Source organism: Phyllosticta citribraziliensis (genome assembly GCF_038025025.1).
Source record: "Phyllosticta citribraziliensis strain CPC 17464 chromosome Unknown J3D65scaffold_6, whole genome shotgun sequence".
Lineage (NCBI taxonomy): Eukaryota > Fungi > Ascomycota > Dothideomycetes > Botryosphaeriales > Phyllostictaceae > Phyllosticta > Phyllosticta citribraziliensis.
The window spans coordinates 2415934-2439082 of NW_027117343.1; the positions used below are offsets into that span (position 1 = coordinate 2415934).

General features: G+C 55.1%; 8 protein-coding genes across 8 annotated transcripts; 5 read left to right on the forward strand and 3 right to left on the reverse strand.

Moving 5' to 3' along the window:
• The first annotated feature begins 5458 nt into the window (after nt 1–5458).
• On the forward strand, nt 5459–10134 carry J3D65DRAFT_626041 (PXA domain-containing protein). Its single transcript, XM_066800390.1, has 3 exons — nt 5459–8339; nt 8386–9592; nt 9660–10134. The coding sequence occupies exons 1-3, from the start codon at nt 5699–5701 to the stop codon at nt 9715–9717; spliced, it is 3906 nt and encodes a 1301-aa protein (XP_066655711.1). The 5' UTR covers nt 5459–5698; the 3' UTR covers nt 9718–10134.
• On the reverse strand, nt 9833–11635 carry J3D65DRAFT_626044 (uncharacterized protein). Its single transcript, XM_066800391.1, has 2 exons — nt 11213–11635; nt 9833–11130 (listed from the first exon to the last, which is right to left on the reverse strand). Exons 1-2 carry the CDS (start codon nt 11587–11589, stop codon nt 10077–10079), a joined length of 1431 nt encoding a protein of 476 aa, XP_066655712.1. The 5' UTR covers nt 11590–11635; the 3' UTR covers nt 9833–10076.
• A 171-nt stretch (nt 11636–11806) lies between these two features.
• J3D65DRAFT_668205 (vacuolar ATP synthase subunit C) lies at nt 11807–13218 on the forward strand (the record flags this gene model as incomplete). Its single annotated transcript, XM_066803093.1, has 5 exons — nt 11807–12107; nt 12168–12262; nt 12312–12403; nt 12457–12949; nt 13018–13218. 5 exons carry the CDS (start codon nt 11807–11809, stop codon nt 13216–13218), a joined length of 1182 nt encoding a protein of 393 aa, XP_066655713.1.
• Nucleotides 13219–13296: 78 nt separating this feature from the next.
• On the forward strand, nt 13297–14196 carry J3D65DRAFT_387606 (uncharacterized protein). Its single transcript, XM_066795818.1, has 2 exons — nt 13297–13835; nt 13884–14196. The coding sequence occupies exons 1-2, from the start codon at nt 13575–13577 to the stop codon at nt 14112–14114; spliced, it is 492 nt and encodes a 163-aa protein (XP_066655714.1). The 5' UTR covers nt 13297–13574; the 3' UTR covers nt 14115–14196.
• A 112-nt stretch (nt 14197–14308) lies between these two features.
• J3D65DRAFT_603533 (MFS transporter) lies at nt 14309–16110 on the forward strand (the record flags this gene model as incomplete). Its single annotated transcript, XM_066798219.1, has 5 exons — nt 14309–14547; nt 14597–14687; nt 14744–14802; nt 14850–15444; nt 15535–16110. The coding sequence occupies 5 exons, from the start codon at nt 14309–14311 to the stop codon at nt 16108–16110; spliced, it is 1560 nt and encodes a 519-aa protein (XP_066655715.1).
• Nucleotides 16111–16401: 291 nt separating this feature from the next.
• Nucleotides 16402–17586, reverse strand: J3D65DRAFT_626051 (uncharacterized protein). Its single transcript, XM_066800392.1, has one exon. It carries the CDS (start codon nt 17504–17506, stop codon nt 16628–16630), a length of 879 nt encoding a protein of 292 aa, XP_066655716.1. The 5' UTR covers nt 17507–17586; the 3' UTR covers nt 16402–16627.
• Nucleotides 17587–18018: 432 nt separating this feature from the next.
• On the forward strand, nt 18019–19015 carry J3D65DRAFT_626053 (uncharacterized protein). Its single transcript, XM_066800393.1, has one exon. It carries the CDS (start codon nt 18098–18100, stop codon nt 18974–18976), a length of 879 nt encoding a protein of 292 aa, XP_066655717.1. The 5' UTR covers nt 18019–18097; the 3' UTR covers nt 18977–19015.
• Nucleotides 19016–19129: 114 nt separating this feature from the next.
• Nucleotides 19130–19728, reverse strand: J3D65DRAFT_553816 (uncharacterized protein; the record flags this gene model as incomplete). Its single annotated transcript, XM_066797149.1, has 2 exons — nt 19130–19289; nt 19334–19728. Coding segments are annotated over 2 exons (555 nt in total), but the record flags the coding sequence as incomplete, so codon positions are not given.
• Between the last annotated feature and the right edge of the window lie 3421 nt (nt 19729–23149).

The following is a 23149-nucleotide window of genomic DNA, read 5'->3' on the forward strand; positions in this document are numbered from 1 at the left end:
CCTAGTTCTGGCCCAACGAGCAAATTTTGGGCATCGCTTTGGCCGGAAAGTCAGCTCAAGTGCTGAGAGATTCTCCGGATGGACCGCGACACGTAGAGGGAAGAGGCGTAGACGACTGGAAACGAAGTTCCACAGGATTTCTCTAGCCATCTGATGCATTCGTGCGGATGCCCAAAACCAAGCCATTGCGTCAAGGTCCTGCGGCGCATACTTCCGGGCAATGCGGCGTGGAGACAACGAAGCGGCAGCTGGACGTTTCTCGCCTATTTTCTTTCCGAAGGCTGACACTTGATCCTTCAGAGGGACATCATTTGCTTTGGCTACCTAAGATGAGAACACGTCACGAGATGGTCAAGAGCTACCTTCTCAGTCTGAAGATGAGATACAGGTCTTGACAGGGTGCATCGCTTTGAATACTCCCTCGATGACGAATCGTACAATCAAAGGAAATACCCATCCTGTTTGAAATTATCCTAGGACTATTCTCTTGTGTTGAATTTCTTTACAGTCAATCATCGTGCGTTTAGAGATTCGGTCCAAGGACTCCGTTCCAACAAGACCCGAGTTCACAAGTTGGTAGCTGACCACCTTTGAGATTGGCGAGGCCAGTAACCCTGATCAGTCATCGCTCATCTTTACCGAACAATCCCAGTCTAGGGTGACAGCTAAAATCGACATCATCTCATTCCTCAGCAGATGCATAGGAGTCTGCAGCACAGCGGGATTTCGTCAATGCTGGCCGTTCTACGCCGCTAGCTCGCATCTTGCAATCAACCCAAGCTGCAGGGAAACGCATACAAAACGCCATCGGAATACCGAACCGTTCGCATTGGATCTGACGTATGGTCAAGCATGCGTCCTTTTGAGTTCTAGGCCATTGGGTGGCTTGCGGAAGCGTTTCCGGGGAAAAGAAAGTTTTAGGTTGGCTGACAGCAACAATGCTTCGCAACAAGATAACATCGAGAGTGGACTACCTTCGACCAAAGAGGTCCAGAAGGTGGCAGGATGATCGACACGATGACTACTTTTCGCGACGACATGCGCCATCGCCAGCCACCTTTGAGGAACTGAGTTCAATAAGGCATCCAAACAAAATCCTCGAGCTCTGTCTCCAATTGGTCCAAAAGAGCGTTCAGGCGCCAATAGAATTGAAGACTGTCTGCTGGCTTTGTCTAGATCTTGGCTCTGGAGATATCTCTCGATATTCGAGGTATGAAGGAACAGATCCACAGACTCAACATGAAACCTTGTGTGCCAGGAAGCTGGGCCGTCGACTGCGGCGTATGACAAGCTGCTATATTGAGGATTCAGGTACCATGTCAGAGACCACAAACTTCATTTGAGCCATAGCTGGGTACAGCAAGGCAAACGATGGATCAGCACATCGGGCACCGCGAGCCAACGCTCTACCCCCGAGACGTCAACGCGCAGAAAGCCAGACGAGAGAGTGGAAAAGTGGCAGCACTTGTTGCCGCATGCGCACCGCGGCAGCCCAGGCAAGCAAGCCAGCGGTAAGCAGCGGCTCTCCAAACTGGCTGGTGCTGCCAGTGTTGGCTGGCAGCACTGGGTGGTGGTGGAGGTGGTGCGCGCGGCAAGCGACGTGGGCAGCGACATACATAGCGCAGAGCTCGCTGTCCCCCAACTTGTCAACAAGAGGAGAAGTTGAGGCCAATGGGCAGCAGGCAGATGGGCATGATTGGCGGGCCCCGGACACTCAACTGCAGCTGCACGCCACCCCAAACCTTGCACCTGTCACACACCCGGACGGAGGAGCGCGGCGGTCGTGCTCGAGCGCTCGAAAACTCGCTCGCGTTTTCGCGCACTCGCGGGGGCGCGGAGGGAGAGCAAATGGGCGGCGGCGTTGCAGCAGGTATTAGGACTATCGATGGCCCCCCCTCCTTCTGGGTCTCCCCCCAGTTTACTATATCTACATACGACTATGCAGCGTCGCTGACGGCCGGTCCGTCTGGTACTTGCTGTACTCGCTCTATTGCTCGATTCAGCATGGCAGTCGAAATTCCCCCCGCATTGATTGTGAGTCAAGTCTGGTTCTTCTGGAAGCATGGATGCATTGCTTCCTTGGTCACCTGCCTTTGACTGACCATTGCACAGAAACATGCCATCTTGGAGGCCATACTCAACCTCAACCTCGACGTCAAAGATGAGAGCGGACATTCCTTCTTCGACTTCTTCTCCTCGCTTTTGGTACGCGGTCTCTCAGTCTTAAACACCATATCTCCCTCTCTCATCATTTGGTCCATCGTCCTACCCTACCTGACATTCAGTAGTACCAGTGCACAGAGGCCTCAGCGACGACTGCTGCAAGTTCGGCAGAGGAGCTTGCCATCGAGCTGTGGAACCGCTTCCCCGGACGGCACAAGTCGTCCTCGCCCTGGACGCATCCTCCTCTTCTGAATTTTACTTTGCTGGCGCTGTACCGCAGAGGGGCCGCTTGGTATGGCTGGTACAAGCCTATCGAGGAGGCCGCAATGAGTAAATGGCTCGCCCACGTAGGGCATAGCATGCCGTTGTGCGTGGGTTCTTGTCGGATTTGCGAGGCATATTCGCGGATCCATGGAGGTGTCGTGTGAATTTGGAGCGAGTCAAGAGAGGAAAAGGCAGAACTTTAGCAATGCGGATTCTGGCTTGGGTTAAGTTCGTCAGAAAAGGATTTCGCGCTAGTCCACGACTTTGAACACTGGACAGTTGGCCCTTCCAAGTCGTGTTGTTTGTATTGGGAATTTGTTCGATCGTGGCTGGTTCTGTACTCGACAAGAAGCACGGCATACCTGAATCGCAACAACATTTTCGCGTCTGTTTCGAAAGCAAGGGAGCTGGGGGACAATTTGGAACTGTTTTCGCAGCTCTTTCGGAAAAGTGGCATACTTTTCTTCTTGACCAGTCGACATGCTGCAGCAACGTTTGATACTTACGAAAGGTGGCCCTGTCAATCGATGAGTCATCTGGACCTTGTTCGAACTGGAAGAGCAAGAGTATCAAGAAGTTGCTGGAACAGTGCGTAGTCGTGCGATCCAAGGAGGTGGTGGCTCAAGGACGTTCTCCGGAACAACTGCGTTATTCCCGATTTCATTTTCCAATGCTCAAACAAAATATTCGGCTTCGGTTTCGGAAGCGAATGATGGTTTGGGGGGTCTGAGAGCTGTGAAGGGGTTGCCCTGGGTCTGGTGCCTGGGTCTTTGCGTCCAAATCCTACCTCTGCTCCGTGGCAAGTACATAGCGTCAGACGACACGACCCAATTGCAGCAGATAGCCATGGCCTGGACGATCTGGAAAGCTTGGACACCCGAAAAGTGACATGATAGTGATTCCAAAGGATCAGATCAAGCCTCAAACGAGCCATCTCAGCGGTACACATGCCCAAGTTGCTCTCTAGTGCAGGGTAACCACATCTGACCCAAGAGCCAGGTTGCCAGAAGCGTGAGCCAGCGTGGCAGATTGGGGTGGCACAGTTGCGTCTGGGGGCGGAGGACCATATCGTGATAAACTTCCTATTGGTTCAAAGAGACACGGGACAACAGTTGGAGTGCGTTTGCGGCGTCTGCGGCGTCTGTTGGCGTCATCCATGGCCAATCGAAGGCGCCACAAAAGTCCCACAGCGGTAGATGGTTTCGGGGAGTCGGGGGTTTTTTGAGCATCATCAACGCCTGCTGTGGTGCTGCAACAGTCGGTTTTTGTGCAGCCGTCAAGTCGAGTCGAAGATGTTTGGCTCGCTGGCGGTGGAACGGGAGACGTCCATCTCTAAGTGGAGACACAATGGCGCGTGTGATTCGATGCAACAACTGCCTGAACCAGAGCAAGCTACAGTAGAGCAGATGGTGATGGTCGAAGACGAGTTGGTGGTTTGGCGACATAGATGAGCTAGTCACGTGGAGACTTTTCGGGTGGGACGCGGTCCGTGCGCGCTAGCGGCTTACCTAGCGCGACCGCTTAATTTCTTCCTTTTCTACCGCTCAACTTTCGAGTCTCTGCACTTTCTCTTCATCCTCTCCATCGCAAACCCCCAGGGCCTCTTCCGCCACTTCGCGCATCTTTGCCGACGGAGAGGCCCTTCTTCAACTCTTCTTTCGTGTAAGTTGCCATTGCCCCGCGTTCTTACCTCGCACCGAGTGATGAGAAATTCTTATCAACGAACAATCCAACTCTTATTCCTCCATGAGGATTCACAAGCTCTAGAATTACCCTGACCGCGCTTCATGCGGACTTCGCACATCACAAATCTCTTGGTCGAGTCAGAAGCTAATTCGCCACTCAGCATGCTCTAGTACTTGTTCTTCGTTCAACGCGCTCGACGCGTCTCAATTCACGCTTCCCGCTGCTGCCAGCTTGGAACTCGCACCTGTCGGCTAGAATGTTGGTTGGACATTGTGGGTTCCATGACTCGGGCTTGCGACCGCTTTGAAAATTGCATTAAAAGGTTGGTACCACTTGTCTATTTCATGGATACGCTGGGAGTGATGATCTACCGACCCGGAAAGGCATTCCTCAATCTGAACACATGTTGTCGAATCTGTCGTTAAAAGTTTCAGCCTTGTCTGACCCAAGCAATCATCCATTTTTTTATTAAACGAATGATTGAAAAGCATTAGCTAACTCGGCTTTGCCGCAGGTACTACTCCCCTCGCACCTTCACCGTACCACCTCTCGCATATCATGAGGAAATTTGAACGAACGGGCGGACAGACTGTGCAGCTCTTGGACGACACCCGTTAAAAACAAGGCGTACAAACCTTGGGGTGTTGCGCTAAGGGATTGCTTGTTGAGAATTCGTCAGCTGATCCGCGAGCGATTGCACGGCATCTGTTGTTCAGGTTTTGGAGCTTCGAAACTAACAATCAAGATGCAGGTACGATTCACGACGCTTTTCTTCACCTACGGCCATCTTTTATGATGATCACTATTCACACTGTTTGATCCGGCTTCGTGTAACGAACGTTGCCGGGCATGAGATTTAAACACTGAAAATTCTGATTTAATGAGGTTCGTTGCCCTTCGCTCACGACAAATATACCTGCTGACATGCGACACAGCCTGAATACGATGGCTTTGGCCGCAGCTTTTTGCAAGTTTTGTTTGACGTCAGAGCTTGCGCTGACCCATGTGCGTCGCTGCAGATACCCAGCATGGATTTACGCCGTTCTTTCGATTATGAGTAAGTCTACCCGTTTGCTTTCAAGATGCACTTGGCTTCCTGATGAACCGAATATTCGCTGTGTTCTTCCTGAGACACGACGTTGAAGAAAAAAATAATATTCACCTTGGAGAACTGAAACACTTCCATCTCTGCATCTCTGAAAACTCGCTGTCGTTAGTTTCAGCTGCTGATTGGTCAACAGTACCCATATCGCTGGATAGAACAAGTAGATAGCAAATGCAAGGATTTGAGCTGTAAATTATCGTGCTATGAACATGACTCGCAACGTGAAGTAGACTCCCTCGGCAAGGCTTGATACAAATATGCTCGACAGATAGCTTTGATACGCGTCCAACACATGGTGAAGCAGACTCGAGGTGTTGGTGCCAAATTTGTGTTGCTCCCCGACAGCTCGCTGGCGGGTGATCGGCGACGGGCAAGCGAACAGTTGCTGGCAACCTGAAAGGAGGACGCAGTCCGCCGCAAGCTCGACCTCTCCATGTCCCGCAACATGCCGCCACAACAACACATGGCTTCTCCCGTACTATGGAACTCCGTCGCTGGGATGTGATCCTCGCCTGTGTCGCACTCTTCATTGCTTGGGGATACGTCACTCACTGGGCCCCGTCGTTGCGCTATGCTCCTCACGCCTTCATCGCTGGAATCGCCGTCACGATAGCCGGAACGACCTACGTAATCCTGTCAACCACCCGCGCACCTCACCATGGCGACATTCGACCGATTCGCGCTCCGCATCACGTTTCCTTTGTTTCTGCGCAAGCGTGGCAAAAGGAAACCGCCTCGCTGAAGCAGAGATCCATCTACCGAAGAGAACCGCTGTACCCGTCCTCCTTTCTCGTCTCCGACCACCTCGACAAGCTTCTCGACCTGATACTACGCGACTTTGTACAGAGCTGGTATGGAAACATCAGCCCGCGGCCGACCTTTACAAATGAAGTGGACAGAGCAATTCGCGCGGCGCTGTCCAGCATCCGCGACAAGCTGCTGGCGGTGGACCTGGTCGAGATGACCATATCGCGGCTGGTGCCCATGATAACGGCGCACATGAGGGACTTTTACGAAGCAGAACGTGTCGTGCGTGGCCGGAAGCTCTCGAGGGACATTACAGAATCAGAGGAGCTTGACATGGCCATAGCAGCCAAGTATCGCGATGGCAAGCTGCACCCGGCGGCTTCTCTCACGTACAATAATCCCAAGACTGTGCAGCAACAGCATCTGCGAGGCATTGTGACGCGGCTCATGTCCCAAGTTCTGCCACGGAATATGCGAACGAGCCTGGCTGTCAACACGTTGATCAAGGAGATTGTTGCTTGCGCGGTCCTCTGCCCAATCATGGAACTGCTCTCGGATCCGGATACATGGAATCAGATGTTGGAGGGGTATGGACGTACACTGCTACAGGACCGCAAAACAGTGCGAAAGCTCCGAGCTGCCCTCGACGAACACGCTCCACAGTCGCCCAAAAATCCGAACCCCACCTCCTTTCCACGGCTTGCTCCTGGGGATAACGAACGCAAGTTTGAGCGGTTCATACGAGCTATACGCCAGTGTAGCTCGCTGTCTGATGCCCGAAGAGCTAGGAGTGAGATTGCCAGTCAATACAAGAAAGAGGTGCGAGTGGAGGGACAAGACCAGCTATATCTGCGTCGCTTGGAGACCGCTCGTCGGATCTTGGATCAAAGGGTTGTCCATCTCAGCGCCGGAGGTACTGCTGCTCAAAAACCCTCGCTCCAAGTCCCAGGGTCTTTGCCGCGCGAAAATTCAAGGCTGGAAAACGCTACGCTTCAACATGTCTTGCATGATTCCTCTGGCTTGTCATACTTTATGGAGTTCATGGATCGTCAAGGGCTGATGCCTCTTGTCCAGTTCTGGATAGTGGTCGATGGATTCCGGAACCCCCTTGAAGAAGACATGGGCGAAACTGATGAACCGGGTCTTGACCATTCGTTTGGTGGATCGGACCGCGCTGATCTGGCTCAAATCTACGAGGCCTATCTGGTCAAGCCTGAACTTGCAGTGCCCGATCATCTGCGTCGCACCGTCGACGACTTCCTCAAGGCGGGCAAGAAGGCGACAAGCGCACAGTATCTCGCAGCTAGGCGTGCTGTTCTGCAAACACAAACATCCGTATATCTGGCCATGCAAGATAAGCATTTCCCTCGATTCAAAAAGTCGGATCTCTGGTACAAGTGGCTGGCATCCGACGAAGCTTCTGCAATGTCCAAGAATCTTAGTCCGACCAAAGGCCCTATTCACACCAACTCGTACAGTGGACCACCAGCACTAGGAGCAGCACCACCCTCTCTGCCTCGGACACTGTCCAGTCAATCTATCGATCTTCGGCGGGCGGCGGTTTCGACATCTGACCTCAAAAGCGCAAAGCCAACATCAGCAGGTCCGCTGCGGAGATCTTTGGATGACACAGGGAGACCACCACTGTTCGATGACGACATGGAGAATGATCCTCTGGCGGGCTCGACGCAAAGTGTGGATTCCGAGTATGATGTGGGCAGAGGGCGCGATGACAATGCGCAGGTCGTCGATGCCATGCAAGAGGCCCTGAACGACATCATGGACAATGAACCTGACAGAGATTCTCTTTTCTCTGATGGACCAAAGTCTGTACAGGAGAATGAATCAATGCGGGGCTCATTGGAAATCACTCGGTCCTCATCGCCTGCCTTTCTCAAGAAAGACTCGAAGGACAAACCGAATATCGCATCCCTTGGACTCGTGGGCGCACCAAAGACCAGAGGTGTTTTTGAAGATGACTTGTTTGGAGATGAGGAGGAAAAGTTTCTTGAGGACGAAATAGAAGACTCGGACCCGAATGATAACGAAGAAGACGCAATTCATGAAGCGGCCCCCGGCGACCTAGGTCTGGCAGAGGCAATTGATGCCTTGACGCTCGAAATCGACCGTCTGTCGAATCAAGAATCTATCGTCGACTCTCTCACGAACAAAGCTGAACTCACAAACAATGCGGCGGAGTTGAGAATTTTAAGGAAGTCAAAAGCAAGTCTGCAAAGAGAGATCCATCGAAAAGAATTGCAGCGCCAGCAGTATGTCATTCAAGAGAGCGACAACAGTTTGTACGGTCGGGCAACTGTGTCTATACAGTCTATCATGGTCGGCAAGGACGAAGAAGGCGGAGAATTCGCTCTATGTAAGTCAAGTTTCTGGTAATTGATGTCCGTAGCTTACAGTGTCAGATGTCATCGAGGTCCGTCGAGCACCTGGAGAACACATGCCGGCCGCCACCTGGGTCGTTCCGCGACGATACAGCGAATTCCACGAGCTTAACAAGCGCCTTCGTTCCAAGTACCCCATGATTCGCAACCTCGAATTTCCGCGCCGCCAAGTGATGCTGAAGCTCCAACGAGACTTTTTGCAAAAGCGACGAGCATCGCTCGAAAAGTGGCTTAGAGAATTGCTCCTCATTCCGGCCATCTGCCGCAGCCGCGAGCTACGGGCATTCCTCTCCCAGCGTACCATCTCGACTGGAGGCGACGCTGGCGCTGACCAGCGCGGGGACATTGTCTCCCGCATCTACAGCTCCGTCACGGACGGCATGGAGGAATTTCTGGGCAACATCCCCGTCCTCGATCAGCTATCTCTCGCAGGCCAGAACCTCATCTCTGCTGCCACGACACAACTGCAGCAAAATGCAGCTGGATCCGGAGGTCCAAACAGCGCCTCGTCCAATGGAACCGGCACGGCCAGTCTATCAAGTCCAACACAGGGACCTCCGCCTTCAGCAGCCCTTGCTGCTGCAGCGACAAGTACTAGTCCCCTCGTCAACGACCCTCAGACTGCGGCGGAAGCCGAAGCTGAGCTGCGGGCATACGAGAACAGTCGCAACGGAGTCGGCGGGGATCTTTCGAGCGGTCCGCCGTCCTTTATCAAACCGATATGCGACCTCTTTCTCGAAGCCTTTGAGCTGAACCGCGAGAACAACTGGCTGCGCGGCCGGGCCGTCGTTATGGTGCTGCACCAGCTGCTCGGCGGCACGATTGAGCGCAAGGTGCGCGAAAACGTGCGCGCCATGGTTGCTGACGAGAGCATCGTGAAGTGGGTCGGCGTCGTCAGGGGCGCGCTGTTCCCCGAGAACATCAGCCCTGCCGGCGAAAGCAACGGCGACGAACAGCGCCCGGGCATGCTATCACCGCTCGGCGACGATGGAGGCATTGCCGGTGGTCCTGGCGGCGTCATCATCGGCGGCGTCGCCGAGGGCGTCGTCAAGGAGCGCCGCAGGGACAAGCAGCCGCGCACCTTGGCGCAGCGCGAGCAGAGCCGCAAGGAGGCCGGCTTGCTGCTCGCCACGCTCATTCCGGACCTGGCGGGCAGCGTGGTGGGCCGGGCGAATGCGCAGGCAGCGAGTCGGAGGGTGTTGGCTACGCTGAACAATCAGCGCTTGAAGTAAGTCGCAGGTTTCTGTCCCTTGTTGCTGGTTGCGACCATGTGCTGACTTTTTTCTCCTTTGAAGCACCCACCTCGTCTTCTCCTTGCTGGACGAAATCATTCAGACCGTTTTTGGCGCGTAGGAGCTGAAGAGCGAGCATCGTATTTGGCAGGCGATTCCATTTGACCACATTAGCGAGTGCATCCATCACATCACCACAACACCTAACCTCCCCTAATGTTTGCTCCCTCATTCAACCAGCCTCAAAGCACTTTTCATTGTAGACAAGCGGGTCAAGAGGACGGAGTGGCGAGAGGAGTTTTAGAGACAGCCTGTATCACCTGTACTGGAACCTTGTGTTGCTTCATTTCATGTCGATTATTCGAAGCTACCTCTTTCCTAATTTTGGGAATGGGTTTGAGCATTTCAAACAGCCCTGACTTTCTGCTTTTTGGTGATTGTTGACACGAAATGATGTAGGCACAGCAGAGCTTCGATCGTCTAGCCAGGCGACAAGCCACCCTTCCAGTATTTTGAGGGAACAAACGGCATCTTTGTCACCTGTGCCTTGCGGCTCTTGCCTCGGATAATAACTTCGACCTCCGTCCCGCTCTTGTGGAATCCGTCCTTGATATATCCCATGGCGATGTTCTTCTTGAGCGTCGGGCTCGGACAGCCGCTCGTCACCTTGCCAATGGTGACGCCCTTTGGACCCTTGGGCTCTACGATCTCGGCGCCCTCTCGCGCTGGTGGGCCTTCCACGATTAGGCCCACGCGTCTCCTGGACACGCCTGTCCCGCCGTTCTTCTTGGTCTTGAGCTGCGCCAGGATCACGTCATCGCCGTGGAAGCCGCCCTTTTCACGACGCTCCTTGGCAACGATCCATCCCAGGGCCGCTTCGACGGGCGTCGTCGTGTCGTCCAGATCGTGTCCGTACAAACACATTCCGGCCTCCAGGCGCAAGCTGTCGCGCGCACCGAGCCCAGCAAGGCGCACCTTCTCGGGCCCTGCTGACTCGAGTAGCCATTCGGCGAGTGCGGCGGTATGCTCGGCAGGAATGCTTATTTCGAAGCCGTCTTCGCCCGTGTACCCACCGCGGCTGACCAAGATGTCGTGGACAAATTGACCAGATGGCAGTTCGACCGAAAAGTAGCGGCTTTGTCCAAACAGCAGCGTCTCCAATTTGTGGGCAACGCCCTTGGGCAAGGCGTCGTTGAGGATTTCAGCGGAGAGCGGGCCTTGAAGGGCGATGAGCCCGCGGCCGTCTAGCCGCTCCCACTTGACGTCTTCCTCGGTGCTGTGTGTCTGCTCGCGGAAGTCAGCCAGCTCGCGGCCCAGGTACAAGGCGTCCTTGTCGCGGCACGCCGCGTTGGTCACCACGTAGAAGCGGTTGCCGGGCAGCGCGGTGATGATGGTGTCGTCGACGATGCCGCCGGTTTGCGGGTGCAGCAATGCAGACAGAGTCGAGGTGTGCGGCGCGAGGGTCGTGGCGGCGCTGGGCGTGATGCGCTCGAGGAAGAGGCCGGCTTTGGGTCCGGAAAAGTAGTGTTGGACCCTGTGAACAGAACAAGGGCGCAGGGTCAGATTGACATGCAATTGAAGCACAATCAATACAGAATATGGCTTGGTGGACGTACATGTGGCTGACGTCAAAAAGACTGGCCTTTTCACGGGTCCAGTTGTGTGAGTCGACCAGACTCAGGTCCTTGTACAGCACCGGCATGGCATAGCCGCCAAAGGGCACGATTTTGGCTCCATAGCTGAGGTGAAGGTCGTAGAGCGGCGTCTGGGCGAGTTCAAGGTCATGGGCGACGTCGGAGACGTGGCGGACGGAGTGTTGTTGTTGTGCAATGGTAGCTGATGGTATGAGGTAATTGGCAATCGGGCCCGGCGAGCTGCCATGCGGGGAGAACAGCTTGGTCCGCAGCGGCCGGCTCAGCGTCGAGAGGTTGCGAGGGCGGGCAATGCCTTGGGCAAGAGGCGCAATGAGCGATACTCCTCTTCTAGAAGCCATTTTGAGGGATGCAGAAGAAAAAAAAGGGCAGAGCAGACCAAGTGATAGATAAGGTGCATGGGTCGAGCTCATGGCGGCCGACTGGGGTCCCGCACTCAACTTGGCTCGAGCTCCACGTCGGGTCTGGGCAGCACCGCCAGCAACCATCGCCGGACCACGGCTCCATCATCTACCAAGTCGAGCTCTACTCTCCTCCGCCATCGACCCGACGCCCACCATGTCCAAAGGCACGACCTACCTGTTGGTGTCGCTACCCACGTCCATCGTCCCCTCCAACGACCGCGAGGACGCCCTCAACGCGCTGCGCTCCGCCGTCACCTCCGACTATGGCACCACCTACCCCTTCCAGATACCCGCCTTCAAGATTGGCACCCTCGACGCCCTAGTCCAGCAGGCCGATGACCTGGCCAAGCTCGAAGGCATCTGCTCTGCTGTGGTCGGCAAGGTTGGAGACACACTGCGGACTATATTGGACAATGACGAGGACAAGATTGCCCAGCAAAAGAACATTAACGACAGTATGTGCCCATCTTGAGCTTGGGGCTACAGAGAACTGTTTTAGTGACCGACTTGAGCAGAGCCCGTGGACCACTACCTCCGCTCCTTTTCCTGGAACAAGGTCAAGTACCGCGCGGACAAGCCAATTGCGGAGCTTATAGATTCCTTGCAAAAGGTACCTATGGTGAACGCTCACATTCGACGCTCTCTCTGACACGCCTTAGGAAATTGTCGGCATTGACAACGATGTCAAGGGCAAGTTTAACCAGTACAACTCGGTCAAGACGAATCTGGCTGCATCGCAACGGAAACAGACGTAAGCTTCCCCAACACCCACGCACGACATCTTCTAACAAGGCAAAAACACAGCGGAAACCTCGCCACCAAATCTCTCGCCTCCATCGTTCCGCCCTCAGCCTTGATTCAAGAGTCCGAGTATCTTGAAACGCACCTCATTGCCGTCCCCAACTCTCTGACGAAGGAGTTCCTCAAGACCTACGAAACCCTGTCAGAAATGGTTGTTCCGCGCTCCGCATCCCAGATCGCAAAGGATGACGAGTTTACACTGTTTGCTGCGACAACGTTCAAGAAGCATAGCGCAGACTTCATTCACAAGTGCCGCGAGAGGCGCTGGACGCCCCGCGACTTCAAGTACAAGGAGGGTTCAAAGGAGGAGGAAGCACGCGAGGTAGATCGTCTAGAAAAGGAGGAACGCAAGGTGTGGGGTGAAGCGTTGCGGTTGGGCCGGACAGGATACAGCGAGAGCGCCATGATTTGGATCCATGTGCTGGCATTGCGCGTGTTTGTCGAGACGGTGCTGCGGTACGGTCTGCCGTTGGAGTTTGTGTGCGGCCTCGTCCAGGTATGCTCCGTCCGAATCTGGTTCTCCTGCTCCAAATTTCGACCAGGCGGCATTCTAACATGTGGCAGACAACCAGCAAAGTTGCCAAGAAAGCAAAGGCAAATCTCGACGTCAGCTACTCGTACTTGGGTGGAAATGCCTTTGGTCGCGACAACAAGGGCCGTGTGAAAAAGGACGAGGCGGTCAATGCCGAAATGGCTGCCGCCGGCCACGCAGGCGACAGCAACGAATACACCGCCTACGTTTATTACGAATTCGACATCCAATAGAGTAGCAGTACATAAAGAGGACGGTTCTGAAAAGCTACTTGGACGACTTGTCGGCAGCGGAGCGAAGAGGGCGTTGAATTGTTCTTGTTGTGTATATTATGTCGTGGATAAAGGATATGGATGCCAGTGCTTTCGGGGGTTCAGGGCAACTCTTCGACCATGTGTCAGCCTGACATGTTATTCCCATGCGTTTGTACGACAAGGCTAATCAGCTTGCAGTGTGGGGCAGATGGAGCGAGGTTGGGCGCGGCTTAGCATGGTACGTTGACTTGCTTTTGGAATCGTTCTGAACAGCGGAAATAATCTGACGGTCTTACAGTAGTAAGACTACCCGCACCAGATCTTCGACCTGTCGGATGCTCCTGCTGGTCACATTTGTCTCCCTTTACCTATCCCACAACCTGTTTCTCATCTTGGTTATCTTTCTCCGTTCCGTGAGTTCGTCATGTACGCTGCATCTTCCTTTTGAAGCTTTGAGCACCGCGTGCGACCACCCCTGGACGTACAACATCACTCCTCGCATGATACATACCAATACTTTCCACAACTTCTGGTCATCCGGCGCGAGACCCACGAACCTTGGCAGATTTCCGATACTTGGCAGATTTCCGGGGCGCGTACGTGCGGTTCCTTTCCGCCGTTATCACCATGAGCTGACAAGACAGTCGCCTGACTCCGCACTTTCGGAAAATGTAGCAGCGAAGGGGTTGCGTCATGTGGTGATTGATAGGCGGCGGGCACCAACCCCAGCTTTTCCCTGCGTCCCCAGAGCCCCACTGTACAACAAGGGCCTCCAACGCTGTGCTCCTTCCCCACGCCCCACGGTTCCTCCATCATTCGATGATCCATGCCAACGGCAGCAATTCCAAGCGCCGCTCAGACGTTCAGGAGAATGAAACGGGGACATGCATCGGCTAAGTTCCCCTGCCATGCACGAACGGCCAGACAAGGCACTTGCCGAGGGGCTGGAGGCTATATCTTTTGTTTACCCCTAGTCGTTTTGTTGTTGACTCCGCGTCCTGGCTGTTGCTTCTGATCGCCAGTTTGAAAATTTTGTCCCTAACACGCACCTGAACCCAGAGATTCAATTATGGCGCAGACAGACGACAAACCACCAGTAGACCTCGTCGAGTACCTGGAGAATGAATCCACCAAGGACGGCGGTGTTGAAACTGCCTCGGACAAAGACGAGGCGGCTTGGAACAGACACTTTCGGAGCAAGGATGAAGAGTACATAGCGCATCTGAGGAAGGGGATGTTGCGAAAAGTCAACATTCATCTGCTTCCGCTATTGGGTCTCATGTATCTCCTGAACTTCCTGGACAGAAGGTACGTGTTCGTAAAACCTCTGTACAGAATTGGGCTAACTCGTCCCCAGCAACCTTGCACAAGCTCGACTGGGAACTTTGGAAAAGGATCTCAACATGAAGGGTTCAGACTTCAACCTCGCCACTTCGATCTTGTTCGTCGTACGTACTTTCTGTCTTCGTCAATCGAATGCTTCAAAATTGACTCGAGAAAACAGGGCTACATCCTCATGCAACTCCCATCGAATCTCCTCCTCACGCGAATCCGACCATCTCTGTCAGTCCCTCCGTACCCGCAGTAGCAGGTCTCTGACTCCTGAACAGATATCTTGGCATCTGTATGGCCATTTGGGGCACCATCTCAACAGCTCAAGCCGGTGCACACACATTCGGCGGCCTTGTCGCCGCGAGATTCTTCCTCGGTTTCGCTGAAGCCCCTTTCTTCCCTGGCGCCATCTTTCTGATGAGCAGCTGGTACACTCGCGCAGAACTTGCGAACCGCATCTCGTGGTTTTACGTCGGGGCAACGCTAGCCAATGCCTTTGGAGGGCTGCTCGGAGCAGGCGTGCTGGGCAATCTTGAAGGTGCCCACGGCATCAGTGGGTGGCGGTATCTTTTCATCATCGAAGGCGCTATCACCATCGCTTTCGCGGTTCTGTGCGCCTTTGTGCTGCCAGACTATCCCATGACGACGCGGTGGCTGACGCAAGAGGAGCGCGCATTTGCTGCGTGGCGGCTGGCAGTGGACGTGGGCGAAGGTGACGAGGCCAAGGACGTGGGTGTGCTCGAGGGACTCATGATGGCGTTGAAGGATCCAAAACTCTACGTTTTTGTGCTGTTCCAGCACTGCAGCCTCTTGACGCAGGCCTTCCAGTACTTCTTGCCTACCATCGTCAAGACGCTAGGCTACAACAATATTGTCAGTACCTCCAACTCTCAAATCGGCACGACATCCCATCGCAGTGCTTACTCCTTTCCAAACCGCTCTCGTCACTGACACGCTACACAGACGACGCTCCTCATCACAGCGCCCGTCTGGGTCCTGACCTTCTTCGCCGCCTTAGCCGTCACGTTCTCGTCCGGCCGCACCGGCGACCGCAGCATCCACATCGCCTGCCTCAGTCTCGTGTCCTTGGCCGGAAACGTCATCTGCGTTTCCACACTCAGCACGCCCGCACGTTTCTTTGGCATGTTCCTCATGCCGCTCGGGGCCATCCCCGCCTACCAAATCCTGCTCGCCTGGCTGGCCAACACATTCCCCCGCCCGCTCGTCAAGCGCAGCGCCACATTGGCTATCTGCAACCTCCTCGGGAACGCGAGCAACATCTACGCGCCCTACATGTACCCGTCGGCCGACTCGCCGCGCTACATTGCCGGTGGCATCGCGACGGCGGCTGTCAGCGGCCTCGTTGCCATTCTGGCCATCTGTATCCGCTTCTGGCTCGCCGCTGAGAATCGCAAGCTGGACCGTGCCGAGGCGGATGAGTTCGGTATTGCTGCTGTTGACGAGGAGGCGGAGGTGAGGGCGACTGGCGGCGCGGTGGAGACAGAGAACGGGGATGTCCGGTTTAGGTACATCTTGTAGACTTGGGAAGGGCGTGAGACGTGCTGGCCACACTAGTCGATCGGATAATCTGTCGGTTGGACAGAGTCGCTCAATACCCGCTGCCACAGTTAGATAAATCACCACAAGTAGAGACATGAAGAACGGAATGAGAAAGGCGTTATCATATTTTGGTGCAGATGAGAAAGCAACAGGTGAGAAAACAAAGCAAGCCATCGAAATTACTCCGTGTCTCTCCTTCTACTACAATGTGGGGAGCAAAAGCAGATCCAATACATTCCCAATGCCGTTCTTTACCAACCGTTACCGCTCCGCCCAAGATCCGTGTTCAACTTACAGATGTAAGACAAAGGGTATATCTATTGTGCATGACAAAATGAAACAGGAAATAAATATGAAACAGAAGTTTTCTGGAAAACAAGATGTGTGAGTGCATATGGAAAATGGGGGAAAATGTCGTGAGAGAGAGGGTTTCCGAACACCAGGAGTCGAGAAGACAGGCCAGGCGTCAAACCCGCCGGCTAGCGGATTGACGTCTTTATTCGACGTAGAAAGTGCTCAGCCCTCTGTCGTCATAATCTCCGTAGCCGCGGCCAGAGTACAGGTCGTCCTCAGAAACCATTTCGTCATCGTCAAGTTCACTCTCCTCGTCCTTTTCCTCAGCGTAGTACATCAACACGCTCTCGCCCTGACTCATGACACTCTCCCTGTTGCCCGGCTCGCCTTCATCCGGCACTTCAGTCTGCGTACCATCATCATCGGCGGTGACCGCAGACGCAGTCGCAGCCTCCTCGTCCTCATCCTCTTCCCGCGGCGTCGACAGACGAATCGTGCGGCCGTCATCCTCGTCCTCGTCTTCTTCCTCCAGCACTGAATTTTCGTCCCACCGCTGCTGGTGCGACCAGCGTTGTTGGCGGTGCGTGCGCATGTACTGGCGGTACAGTTCGCGCTGATGCGCCAGCACCTGGCTGCGCCGTTGGCGCTGAGCCTCTGCCGACACGGACGCCGCCGCTGCAATGTCTTCGTCGTATTGTCCGTCGCGGTCTTCGTTTTCGTATTCCGTGACTGCTTCCAGCTCGTCGCCATACCCCGTGTTTTGGCTGAGGCGGTAAAGATCGTAATCCGAGTCGGCCGACGCGACGCTGCTGCGGTCGCGTCCGTAGTCGCCGGCGTGCGAGTTGCTGCGGCGGATCGCGGCGCTGTTGTGGCCGAAGCGCTGCAGCGCGGGCGCTGGGAGTGGGAGCGGTGGCGGCGTCTCAGCTGAGCGACCGGGAAGATTGCTGTTGCTTCCATTGCCGCCAGACATGCTGTAGTAGCTTTCACGGACCCCAGAGGCACGAGAGTCTCGATCGCGGAAGGAGGAAAAGGGGCGTGTGTAGCGGAATTGGCTGCTGCGAGGACCATTGCCGTTGTCCATGACAGATCCTCTTTGCGACGGGGAAATGAAGGTGCTGCCCGTGTCCCCTGCCCGCGACTCGCGCGGATTCCAGAAGCGTGTGTTTCGTTGAACAGCGGTCAAGTCATGACTGTCGCGCGTAGCGGTGGAGAAGCGGTCGGCGGAGGTGGAGGGCGGCTCACGGTCGCGGACCGTGGTCGTGGAAAGAGTGCGACTATCGCGAGGAGGTTGCCGATTTGTGTTGCGGCGTCTGAATGACGGGTTGCGCGTTGAGAGCCAAGAGCGGCTGTTGCGTGCGCTTGGGGCGGCGGTGCCGTTGGTGTTTTCGGCTTCGTTCTCATCCCATGCCTGCGATTGCGTGAGTACGCCGCGCTCCATCAAGCTGAGAACGTCGCGACTGCGGCGGCGCATGCTGCTCGACCTCTTTGGCCAATCGCGCAAAAGTGATATTCCGCCTCTTTCCATTAAGCTGCCGCGATCAAGGAATGTCATTGACGTTGGCAGCGCCGCGGAGCGACGAGAATCTAGCGCCTCGCTCGCCGTAGACTCGCGGGGTCTGCTGTTTGCTGGCAACGTCCCAAACATGGTTTGTCGAGGAGTGGGATCATAGACATGCTCGGGTTCGTTGAGTGCTTGTGCGATGGGAGTATCGGTGTCGTTTTCGAGCATGTCTTGCGGTTGCTGAATGTCGTCGTTGCCAAAGAGGTCTTCCATCAGGCTGTCGTCATCGTAGCGACTAGATTCTTCGGTCCTGGGTGTGTCCGGCACCTGTTTCGAATCGACATACATGCTCTCCGTTCCAGGGATTGTAATGGGGTGCGGAGGCGGCTTTCTCGGGTCCACGTAGATGCTGTCTTCAGGGTATCGGCTCGATGCAGCTACGGATGTGTATTTGCTGGATGCTCCGCTTGGTGGAATGTTGGCATCTGTGTATGTGCTCCCAGCCCTGGTTTTGGTGACGATAGAGATTGGTTTTGGAGGTGGCTGTCCTGCATCTGTGTAGATGCTCTCGTCATATCTGCTCGAGGTTGCAGAAATGACGGATGCTGGTTTTGTTGGCGTTTGATAAATGCTCTCGTCATCGTACTTGCTGGAAGCTGTCGTGAGATGGGTCTGCGGTCGGCTGGCAACGGTCGCCATGCTTTTGGTGTTCTTGCCCGAGGGAGATTTGGGCGGAGGCGTAGGAGGAGGTGGGCCGGGGTCAAAGTCACTGAGGTCAGGAGTAGGGGTAGTCGTGATTTCGTTTCCGGTGAAAGGGTCCGTGGTGGCTCTACTTGTTGCTCGACTCTTCGAGCGTTCACTCCCTTTACTGCTTGGTGGGGTCATCGGGCGTGGGGGTCGGTCCATGTCAGCCAGATTGACAAAGGAGCCAGTGACTTTTGGGTCCAATGTTGGTGGCCTGCCCATAGTCTGCATGGCCCCGGTTTGCGGAGGAGTTGGCGGCGGCGGTCCAGGATCAAAGTCACTAAAGGTGGGAGTGGGAATGTGTAGCCGGTTTGCGAAAGGATCCAGACTTCTTGTGTCGTCTGGATACGTCTTGACTCCTTCTCCTCCACTCATATCATATGCGGTTGCGGGAGTCTGGAGACTCCGACTCGGTAGGCTTTGCTCCGTGGCAGGCGGAGAACTTGACAGCAGCCGAGTGAAGAATAGCCTCAACGACGGGAGGCACGAGCAACCGATTCCAACGTGCATTTCGACGGCGGTCCAGATCCACAAGTTGTACAGTGCCCAAGTGTTGTCGTAGGTTTTGTGATAGTACTGGTAGATGAGGACGCACCGAACGGTTCCGCAAGCGCACACACTGTTCTGGTTAGCGCCGTCTTTATTGGGTGGTGTCCAACTTACAACAGTCCCAAAAAGAAAATGATTCCCAAAGCAGTATGCTGGCGACCCGAAAATTTTAGACCCCAGAGAATGATCATAGGAAGGATGCAAGCCAAAAAGTCCTGCGCGACGCTGATGGCAGCTTCTGCAAGAAAGGCGGTGGATTCGTCAAAACAGCGGTAGCTGGTATAGTCCGGGTACATCTGCTTCCAAAACGCGTCTAGAGGTTGGCAATTTACAAAGAGCATAACCTCACAGACGGTCATGTAGCAGGTGACGAAGCCGATGGAGGCCCAAATTACCCAGTAGAATATTACGGAGAAGGTGGAGGGGCTGACCCGCCGGTAAAAGCAAAAGACGGAAATCTTGGTCAGGGACGTGCTGAGGATATAGCAAAAGGTTGCCGTCCAGTGCATAAGGCGCGCGTTAGCGGCTTGTGCATGCGAAATATCCCACGCGTGTTTTCCAACACCGTAGCGATTCCATCCTGTCCAGCCAAAAGTCAGCAAGGCGCAACACGGTTCGCGAGTCAGGAGTAATAACAGAGGCGAAGGGATGTCCGTGGACAAGCAGTCCGACTCCATCCTTCGGTTGCTTAATTGAAACCTCGCTAATATCACATACCTAGAATGACCGAAACGTCGAAGCCAACCATTGGAAGCTGCATATGTCAGTCGAATCTTCAACTCGTGCATGCTATACGTACAATCGCAAGCGCAATCAGCGCGTCGTCAACACCCGCGTTCCGGCGAAACTTGAGGCGCGCAACCAGTCTCGCAACGACGACAGCAGAAGCGAACGCGATGAGGAAGCCCAGAAGGATTACAATCCCCGAGCCTTTGCTCTGAGCCCGAGGATACTGGTCGGTGTCGGAAGCCCACGCATCGAGAGTCGCCTGTGGCGGATGGAGACCTCCGCCCATGTTGTAGCATCCCTCAGTCCCTCTCGGTCGTCCTGGGCGTGGTGTTGGAGGTGGACAGCTCGCGCAACAGGTCGATCAGATGGTTACAGTGCGGGCAATGGTTTTTCAAAGTCCAAAGCCACAACAGAATAAGGCTCGGTGGGCAAGCAAGGCCAAGTGCATGGAGCATCGGTCCCCCAGGTGCCATGGATGCCCTGGTGGCGTTGCGGACCTACCGGACTGTCGACGAATTGGGTGGCTTGGTTACATGAAGATGGCTGCTTGCAAGCATTGTAGTGGCTAAAAGTGAGCATTTTCAGTGGACAACGAGTGCTGTCCTGACGCCGCACCTCCTGTTTTGCAGTTTTCGAGAGGTGTGTAGGCGGCGGGACCGACTAGCATATGATTCTACATGGCCTGCAGATCGCACAACCGCCCAGGGATGCGCGGCCGGGTCCAACCGCCCAGACGTCAACAGTCTAGGATACCTCTGCCTATACTGCAGCTCAAAATGCTGACTAGCTGCGACAGGCTCTGGACGAGGGCCGCAGCGGCACTGGGTCAATTACCGAGCAAATGCCCATGGCGCCTGCGCTGCTGGCTAGTGGACAATGCACAGCTCATGGTTCTGGGCGTGCAGAGTTGAGGTAGCGTCCAGGAACGACAGGCTTCAGGATGTGGAGGTTTAGGGATGGGGATTGACGTATGTCTGCGGTATATTAGCTTTGGCGGAAGATTTTCCCATTGGCCGAGGTGCAAAAGAACGGTACAGGCTCTCTCTTGAAACAGTGAACAAGGTCAATGTTGAAACCAACCCCGCGCCGCTCGACTCTGCGCGCGCGCGATGGTTCTGCGCGGAGTCGAGATGGTGCATGTGGTTGGGCGATGGAACGCTGTCGAGCTGTCAGGTACAATCTGGTGCAGCATGGGCCGTGCGCGACGCCGGCGGCCAATTGTTTCTGCATCTTCTAGCTGAACAGAAGCATCCCTCAAATTTCATGCGCCCGGGGGTCGATCAGACAGCAAAGACGAGACCCTTTTGGGCCAGGATGCGGAGAGGGCGACACTCCCACAGCGTGCCCTCGACACGGGCCACTGCCCAAACGGGACAAGCGCCGAGCTGCGTGGTCCAACGCCCGCTCCGCTGCAGACGCTCTGCTCTGCTCAACAACAACAACAAAGCAAGCCTTATCACCGCTTCAACAACAACCCTTGATCGTCGCTGTCCAATTCGATCCCGTCCAACCGTAATGATCCAGGCCACCACTACAAGCGAAGACGCGGTCCGCCAAACTTTCCCAAGCACACAAGCATTCCGTAGGCCCGACAAGACCCCATCGCAACCGTTGCCGCACCCGTCCGGCTGGCGACAAATTTGGCACCGCACACCCATCACCCAGACCGCATCGGCCCGGACAACGCGCGCGGCCGGACGTTGTCAGCGTGACCAGAAGCCATTTTTTGCAGGCAAGGAACGTTTAAGGTTTGTATATTGTAAAGTGCGGCTCACAGCGTCAAAGCGCAAAGTCTTTGATATAAACGGTCAACGGCTGCTCTGCGTCGTTTGCCCAACGCTTTCGTGCCTATCTTTGGAGCAGGTCTGAACGAGTGCCGTGGTAGGCTGCCAGGCACGCAGGTGACTGATTTCATTCATGGATCTCTGCAGACAATCCGGGCTCTCCCAGTCCGCAGCCGTCTACGCTGCTACCGTCGGTGATATTCATGGCCGCCGAATTTTTTCACAACAAGCCTTGAGGATTGGCAGCAGCCATTGACGTACGCTCTACGTCGGCCAGCAGGTCCGCGGCTTGTACCGCTCTGTCTACGCCCGCCGCAAGAAGCACGCTTGGCCGACGTGACGAACTGAAAGCCTACCGAAACGTCTCCGCGGTCGATTGATTTGCGGCAGGCATCTTCACCTCTTGGCTTGACATCTACCCGTGGCACGTACGCGACTGGGCACTTTGACACGGCTGCTGTGCCTGCGCCCAAACCACCACCTCTCGAAAATATTTGAAATAGTTGCGTCCCGTCTTGCTTGGCATCACACACCCGTCACACCCACCACTTGCGCGGAGAAAGTGCATCCACACAGACCACTTGCGGCGCCGGCATGCTCCCAGTTCGCGGTCCGGTTCGCTCGGGTAGGTGGGTGTGGCAACCCGCAACCGTCATCTCTCTCTGTCGACAACACACACATAGCGGTGTCGGAATGGAGCGAACAGGCCCGACTAATCAGCGCCAGCTCAGGCTCTGGCGGCCTTCGGTCGAGATGCCGGACGAGTGAAAGCCATGCATTTGCACGTGTTCGCTCGCCTGGCCCGGCCTTCAACAGCATCCAGTTCATGGCCAGGAACAAGAGACGCACAGACTCGGCCTCAGACTCGGACTCGTCAAGAAATCAAGACCAGCCGCGCAGCGAGATTTGCCAACAGAACGTTGGCGAGTCACTTGGAAAGTACTTACTAAAGAAAAGCCTGTGTAGATGACTTGGCAGGGGGGCTTCATAGGGCGTGTGGGGGTAGAGTTTGAAAGGCGCGATTGGAGGCGCGGGTGCGAGGGGAAAAGTTGGTAGGGTGGCTGGTTCGCTAGCTAATGTAGCTTTAGCTATAGGTAGGTAGCTGGGTGTCGATGAAATGAAAACAGTCATTGTCTTTTAGCTTTCTTGCGTGTCACTCAACAAACATACCAACCAAATGACGGGGGAAAAAGTGTAGTCTGCCAGGATTAAATCATGCTCCCCTCCTCCATGCTCTTACTTCACCTCCATAACATCCTCCATGTCACCCCAGGGACCGAGTCCACTCTTCCTTGACATGTCGACGGATTTCGAGGGCTTGTTCGCCATGCACCCCTTCCAATGGAGCGCCCTCACCTTCGCGCACCTGGAGAACGTGGACGGCACCAGGGCGGCAGACTTTGATGTTCTCCGCCTG